Source organism: Octopus sinensis, linkage group LG30, assembly GCF_006345805.1.
Source record: "Octopus sinensis linkage group LG30, ASM634580v1, whole genome shotgun sequence".
NCBI lineage: Eukaryota > Metazoa > Mollusca > Cephalopoda > Octopoda > Octopodidae > Octopus > Octopus sinensis.
The window spans coordinates 2,010,455-2,019,480 of NC_043026.1; the positions used below are offsets into that span (position 1 = coordinate 2,010,455).

At 37.5% G+C, this 9,026-nt stretch overlaps 1 protein-coding gene across 1 annotated transcript in view; it reads left to right on the plus strand.

The window, feature by feature from the left end:
- LOC115226723 (cysteine-rich secretory protein LCCL domain-containing 2-like) overlaps window positions 1-8,063 on the plus strand; it is a 60,700-nt gene extending 52,637 nt beyond the window's left edge. The window contains exons 5-6 of the mRNA XM_029797743.2: window positions 1,095-1,186; window positions 7,858-8,063. Coding sequence (XP_029653603.1) covers window positions 1,095-1,186; window positions 7,858-7,970 — 205 coding nt within the window. The 3' untranslated portion in view covers window positions 7,971-8,063. The remainder of the gene's footprint in view (window positions 1-1,094; window positions 1,187-7,857) is intronic.
- The last annotated feature ends 963 nt before the right edge of the window (window positions 8,064-9,026 follow it).

The window sequence follows — 9,026 nt, forward strand, 5'->3', positions numbered from 1 at the left end:
GCTCCAACTTTCTCACACTCTTTCTTCCTGTTTCTTGTCCCCGACTTCCTACGCAACTGCTGAGCCTGGAATGCGCATTCATCCATCTGTCGATGCTCTCGGTGTCGGGGGGGCTGACCTGCTTTCTCTTCTGCGGGTCTTACGAATAGCAAAGGACCACGTTTCGGACTTCTCCCTCGACAGAGAAGACCACTTCGCTCAACAAACAAACAAACAAACAAACAGCAACAACAGTGACCGTAATACCACCAGTACAAGAGCACAGACACAGAAATATGTCGGCTCCACAGGTGGCTCTCTCAAGCAGCATCTTTAGGATACCCAAGAGGTGCAACATCACAGCCCTGACCAGCTACGTTTTGTGTTTAAAAAAGGAGGGTACACCATACATAATTAAATGGAGGCTCCAAGAACAACCAGAGCCATATCACAACAGGAGTAAACGGTGTAAGCTTTGCTTGGCTGAAAGAGCAAGGATTCTTTTGAAACTCCAAAAAAGAAGTAAAGAAATATTCAATCAATGGCCTCATCAGAGAAAATTCCTTTTGCAGACATGGAATTCTCCATTCGCCAACTAGGGAAATGCTATTAATTTTGAAAGTTGTGGACATGGCTGGAACCAGTAAAGTTTTGTTCCAGAAATTTTTGATTCGAAAATTAACTGACCATGACTTTTTCTTCCTCTAGTTGTAGAGAGGTTATGCACCTCCAGCTATTTGAACCGTCAAATAGTTTTTATAGTTTTTATGGTTTTTATAGTTGCAAAACCAATTGTTACTCTATGACTGGCCATAACATTTAATTTCCTAAAAAAATATATCACTGCTCTGATGTTTTGGTGTGCTTCTTTTTCACATATAAGATCTAATGACGATAGATATATATGTGTGTGTGTGTGTGTATGTATATGTATACATAAGGTGGTAATGTTTCAACAAGTACAAAAGCACACAATCAGCTAAGAGATTGAAGATAATCGGTGTGTGTGTGTTTGTATAAAGAAGTACTGACAGCACTGACCAACAGTTTATTCAGAGACTCAAATCGTCCGCAAGTGTGTCTAAGATTTCTATTTCTGCCTTTATACCATTCAGGGGGAACATCGGAGATCATTTGTTCACGCCTGGTAAACACTGTTCCAAGTGTCCAGAAAAGTCTCATCGGTGCAATCATGGGTTATGCCAAGGTAAGATACCATTTATACTTACACACTACATACACATACACACACACGTACATACATGAGTATTTACAGGTGTGATGAAACCACTTACTGGCAGATTAACACCTGTCTAAAAGCTCTGGCTACTTCTGCAAAGCATGAATGACATTCCAAAAGTGAACAAACGCGAATCAATAAAGAAAGTAGCAACATGGGATTTGAAGACAGAGAAAAAGATAACTGGTTTATGGAAGACCATCAGTCAGGTAATGAAAGTAAAGAAGGAGATAGAAATGATATTTGGAGACAGCAAAAAGAGGGCACTCACTTGCAAACTGATCGGCCTCAAGCAGGAGCTAAAAGCTGTCAGTGAAAGACTCCAGAATCAGAAGAGAATAACCGAGAGAAGAACAATAAAGAAAAAATTGAACTGGAAGCAGGCAGCAGTATACGGAGACATGAGAGGAGGGGCAATGGACCACACAGAAGCTCCCTCCCGACAGGACATAGACTGCTTCTGGAAGAAAATCTGGAGTGAAGAAAAGGAATTAAACCAAGATGCTGCTCTGTAGCTGGAAGAAATCTGAAGAATTTATTGCTTCTGTCTTGCATCCCAAACCTACAACATCGATGGTGAAACCCTTGCAACCGTGATACAGAAACTCCAAAATGGAAAAGCACCGGGAAGAGACTTGATACAAGAAGCTAACATTCTACTGACCATATCTTATCAAGCTGTACCAAGACGCTCTCATTGGTAACAGTAGCATACCAAACTGGTTACCTCTGACAAAGACAAAATTGAACCCCAAATGCAGAACCATGCACATTTCAAGAAGCTACCAACCAATTGCATGCCAGAATTTAATGTATAAGATAAATACTGCATGTTTAAACTTCTTCCTCCAAGGCCATTGTGAAACCAATAACATCATTACATCAGAACCAGCAGAAGAAGGGAAGAAGGGAGTCTGGGGATGTGCCAAGCAATTGTTAATCAACAAAGCTGTGATGTCAGAGGTGCAAGAGCTTAGGAGGAACCTAGTTTCAATGTGGCTAGACTACAAGAAAGCCTTTGACTCTGTTCCCCACTCATGGATATTAGAAGCCCTTCAACTTGCTAAAGTTTCAGTGAGAATAGTCAAAGCCATAGCTGACCTGGCTTCATCGTGGGCCACCATCTTAAAATTAAACACAAAGAGTGACTGTATTATCACCGACTGAATACAGTATCGCAAAGGCATGTTCCCAGGAGACTGCTTCTCTGTGATGTTGTTTACACTTGATGCACAAAAGGGACAGAGAGACAGGAAAAGCAGACAAAATGTAACAATCAATGCAGATTTTGTGGAGTTAACACCAAAGATATCACTCACATCATAAGCAGCTATCCGAAAATATCATCATGGTATTATCTACCAATGAGACATGATATTGTAGCTAGGACACTGTATAATGAGATCCATGGGAAGGATAACCCTGAGGCCAAAGAAATGAGAACCCACAGTATGGTAGAAGCCACAACCACTCATAACACAAAGGGGTACTGGTGGAATGTCCCAAAGAAAACCTCAATAAAATGTAAACACAATAGACCTGACATAGTGATTAGGGATAACGAAGAGAAACTATGCAGAGCTGTGGAAATAAGCTGCCCAGCAGATGTTAACGAAAGGCTGAAGCAAAAAGGAAAATACTTACGCAGAGCTCTTGCGGAATCTACAGCAACTTTATCCAGATCACAAGTTCAGGTTTATACCTGTAATTACTGGGACCCTGGGATATGTAACACATTGCCTAAATACAAATCTTGAGAAATTAGGCAGAAAGGAGAAAGCTGATTTGAAGACTACAGATCCAATCCATCACTGGAACTGTAAACATCTGTAAAACTTTCCAGAAATTTATCATTTAAATATATATGAGCGTGTTTAGATATGCAAATATATGCATGAGAATACATACATAAAGTAAAACATACAAATCTGCACACATATATACATACATGCATGCATACACACATACACACACATACATACATACGTACGTATGTACGTATGTGCATGCACAGTTGATGTTATTGAAATTCTCATGAAGTGGACTTGGACCTAGTTTAGAAACCGACTCTCTTGGCAAAAAGTCTTGAAACAAAGCTGAATAATGACATACATACACACACATACATACATGCATAATACATACTACATACATACATACATACATACATACACATACATACATACATACATACATACATACATACATACATACATACATACATACATACATGCATACATACATACATACATGCATACATGCATACTATACATACAACCTGCATACATCATACTACATACATACATACATACATACATACACACATACATACATACATACATACATACATGCATACTACAATACATACATACATACATACATGATACATACATACATACATGCATACATGCATACATACATACATACATACATACATACATGCATACATGCATACATACATACATACATACATACACACATACATACATACATACATACATACATGCATACATACATACATACATACATGCATACATGCATACATACATACATACATACATGCATACATACATACATACATGCATACATGCATACATACATACATACATGCATACATGCATACATACATACATACATACATGCATACATACATATATACATGCATACATGCATACATACATACATACATACATGCATACATACATACATACATACACACATACATACATACATACATACATGCATACATACATATATACATACATACATGCATACATACATACATACATACATACATACATACATACATGCATACATGCATACATACATACATACATGCATACATGCATACATACATACATACATACATGCATACATACATATATACATGCATACATGCATACATACATACATGCATACATACATACATACATACATACATGCATACATGCATACATACATACACACATACATACATACATACATACATGCATACATGCATACATACATACATACATGCATACATGCATACATACATACATACATACATGCATACATACATATATACATACATGCATACATGCATACATACATACATACATACATACATACATACATACATGCATGCATACATACATACATACATGCATGCATACATACATGCATACATACATACATACATGCATGCATACTTACATACATACATACACACACATACATACACACACATACATACATACATACATACATACATGCATGCATACTTACACACATACATACACACACATACATACATACATACACACATACATACATACACACATACATGCATACACACATACATACATACATACATACACACACACACATACATACATGATGGCTGCCCCCTCGTTATCAAGTATGGCCATTGCACAAAGTTTAACTGTTATTGGTGCTGTGATCGAATGTGACTTTTTAGCCCAGCTAAAGATCTACAATGTCTTGTACAGAATTGGCTGCTAAAACCTTTACCGGTAATGGCCGGCTGTAGTTGTACCTGGACTTCATGTACCTTTGCATGTCGTTTAAGTCCTCCTGCCAAATTACACTCTCTTCCACATGCCCGACAGATATGATTAGTATGGTGTGTAACAATACACAGTGGTCAGGTTGTCACTCATCTGTCTCGGTTTATGACTACAAAGATGACTCATGAGTCCAGCTTTACTGAGGCAGGGTCTTGCACAGACACTGCATGTCAGCATCATAGGAAGACCCATCTGGAAGCGTAACAGCGATGCCCTTCCTGACATCCCTCCTTACTTCTCATGTGCAACTCGAGATTTCTCAAAAGTGACTGTCCCCTCGTGCACAATCCTTCTCCACCTGCTACAATCAATAGCTATGCCCTCCCATGTTTAAGGAAAGATACAAACATCTCCTAAAGAAACCTTCAGCAAGTCCTTATACCTCTTTTTTGGTTTATGTGGGGGTCATTCTCCTTTAGCTAACTCTCCATAAAAGAGTTCTTTTGGCATCCTTGAATCTATACATACATACATACATACATACATACATACATACATGCATGCATACATACATACATACATACATACATACATACATACATGCATACATGCATACATACATACATACATACATACATGCATACATACATACATACATACATACATACATACATACATACATACATACATACATACATACATACATACATACATACATACATACATGCATGCATGCATGCATGAATGTAGGTTTTGTTAGTAAATGCTTAAAGGAGAATCTGGATAAACTGGGATTTTCAGAAAGAGAAACTGACCAGTTGATTCATACATTACAAGCGCAATCTGTAAGTGGAACAGTAGAAATATGCAAGACTTTTCTCAAGTTCCAAATGTGAATTTCTCTCAGTGGAAGATTTATAATAATTAAAAACTAGAAGAAACATACATACATTTAGAATGAGACCACTTACCTAAACACTCTGAGAGATGCATTGATGGAACCGTACTATTAAAACCAAATGTACAGGTATGTTTAATTGTAAATAAATGAAACTAGGTTGGTGCCTGTCTCGTTTCAGTCAAAGATGTCCGTGCGTCCATGTGTTCTGCTTCTGGTCATTTTGCCTTTGATGTCCACTAAACTTATCAATGACGAAAACCTACGGAGATTCATCGTCCGTTTCCATAGCAAGATCCGTCTTGTTGATTTGTTAGCTCAAACTCTCTCAAGAAGAAATTAAATAAAACTCAAAGAAAAATCATACACGAGTGGCTGTGTGGTAAGAAGCTTGCTTCCCAACCACATGGTTCCAGTTCAGTCCCACTGGTGGCACCTTGGGCAAGTGTCTTCTACTATAGCTGTGGGCTGACTAATGCCTTGTGGGAGGATTTGGTAGATGGAAACTGAAAGAAGCCTGTCATATATATATGTATGTATGTATGTATGTATATGTATATATATGTATATATGTATTTGTTGTTTGTATCTGTGTTTGTTCCCCCACCATCGCTTGACAACTGATGTTGGTCTGTTTATGTCAGACGACAATGCCACCCCCACCTCCTCCATTGCTGACCTCCACCACTGTTTGACTCATCTCTGAAGCCTACTATCACTTTGGGTTGCAGACAAAACAAATATACTTGCACAGCTCTTCCTGTGCAAAAATTTTCTGAAAATTCCCCTCAAAAATAAAAAAGGTTATTAGGGGTTGTATGTCATGCATAATTCATTCGTTTACAGTTTCATATAAAAACACATGTGCTATTTTCAGCATGTTGGCAAAATGTGCTGTCCCGCACAAAATGACAGCTTCCAAATCCTGTTTCCTGATTGGGTGAAAATGATCAAACTTTAAACCGCTATAACTTTTTAAAATTTTTTCTGGAAAAAGGGACATAACTCCAGTAATAACTTCAGCTTGGAAAACTACATTAATATACCAAATTAAAAAATTTTCAATGAACTTTGATTTTTGAAATCTTGGCAGCCAAACAGAAAAAATCCATGGTGTGGGTGGTGTTCTTGGTATTGTTGTTTGTGTGTGGGGTGTTGTGGTTGTCTTGATTTGGTTTTGTATGTTTGTGTTGTTGTTATAGGTGTTCATAATACATAATACATGCATATATGCACATCAAATCTATGTTTGTAATCAAATCAATGTTTTAATGATTAGACAGAGGTCCAGTAGAATAGCTCTCAGAAACAGACTACGTACAAATTCATTCTTCACAACTCCTGAAGCTTTTTTCTGACAAGCTGGAGGCTCCAATTGAAACAGGGGACCCGAAATGAGAAGGTTGAGAAATGCTGTTATAGATTGTGCCTAACCGAAAACAATCTCAGCCACAACATCCAAACAGACAGAGTGAAACCGGGCTTAGCTGCTAGTTTAACCCTTTAGTGTTCACATTATTCTGCCACAATTAATGCTTCTTCATCCACATTGTTTTGAACTAATCATCTTGGAGCTATGAGATTTTGATGAGGTAGCTGTTAATTTTTAAAATGATATTGTAGGATTGGTGTGAGAGACCAGATCTGGCCAGTTTGAACATAAAACAGGCAGAGTACTTTTGGCCGGATATGGCCGGTTTAAATGCTAAAGGGTTAAATATATATATATATATATATATATATATATATGTTATCAAATATTACTAAGAATTCTAAGTGAAGGATTAGGAAATAAGAAAAAATTGGAATTCAAGGCGGATTCTTTTCATAATCTGTGCATTGTTAAGAATATGTTTTCCAATATATATAAATCAAACACCCTTAAAGCCAGGAACATTTTAGCTCACCCTTGTATATATATATATAGCATGCTTCTTCACAGTTTGCATTTACCAAATTCACTTTGATTGACTCGGGGATATGGTAGGAGACACCTACCCATGGTTCTGTGCAGGGGACTGAACCCAAGACTACATGGCTGGTAGACAAGCTCTTAACCACAGCCACACCTGTAATTGATAATAATTTTGTAAATAAAATCTTTAAAGATAATTAAAAGCAAACAGTCAAATGACTCCAGGTGAGATGTCCCTTAAAATGTCAAATCCATTAATCTTGATGACATTTTTTAAAATCCTCTGAAACTTGAACTTTTATCCTCTCTCTTAAAGGTCACTGCTACGACCATTTTAAGAAGTGCCGTAGATTGGCAGCGAAGGGAAAGTGTCTCACCGATGTAGCCTTCATGGAGTTTTCTTGCACTAAATCTTGCCGCCTCTGTTGAAACACCAGTCACAGTCAACAGCAAGGATTTTCACCCTTCTGCAGTCACATGTTTCTCAATAACACACAGACAGACATCTGCTGTGGGGCACTAATAAACACACGACTGATTACTATTAACATTGCTGTTGTTGTTGTTCTTCTTCTTCTTCCTCCTCTTCTTCTTCTTCTTCTTCTTCCTCTTCCTCTTCTTTTTCTTCTTCTTCTTCTACCTCTTCTTCTTTTTCTTCTTCTTCTACCTCTTCTTCCTCTTCCTCTTCTTTTTCTTCTTCTTCTTCTACCTCTTCTTCTTCCTCTTCTTTTTCTTCTTCTTCTACCTCTTCTTCCTCTTCCTCTTCTTCTTCCTTCCTCTTCCTCTTCTTCTTCTTCTTCTTCTTCCTCTTCTTTTTCTTCCTCCTCCTATTCTTCTTCTTCTTCTTCCTCTTCTTTACCGTCTCCTTTCTTGGCTACTGCTGCTTAAACAATCAAAACCAAGAACCCACATCCCTCAGGAAAAATGATATTTCACCTATAATGTTTTGTGTATCATTTTTGATAAATTCCTCCAGGAGAATACCATATTTTGCAGAATATAACTCAAATTTTTCTGACCAAAATTTACAGCCAAGACTAAGACTGCTCTGAAGGAACAGAATTTTCATGTAAAATGTTGGAAGACTTTTAGAAAGATAGTGAATAATGTTTGAACATTTACACTACAGAATTACATTACATTTTGATTTCAAATTTTGGCACAAGGCCAGCAATTTCGGGGAGGAGTAAGCTGATTAGATCGTCTCCAGTGTTCAACTGGTACCTATTTTATCGACCCTGAAAGGATGAAAGGCAGAGTCAACATCAGTGAAATTTGAACTCAGAACGTAATGGCAAACGAAATACCACTAAGCATTTTGCTAGGGGTGTTAACTATTCTGCCAGCTCACCACCTTATTTACCAGAGAATACAGTATATGCCATCAGTGATTCAAAAGAATTACTCCAATAGCTCTATGGTAAGACATTTGTGTTTCAACCACTTGGTTCCAAGATCAGTCCCACTGGGCAAGTGTCTTCTATT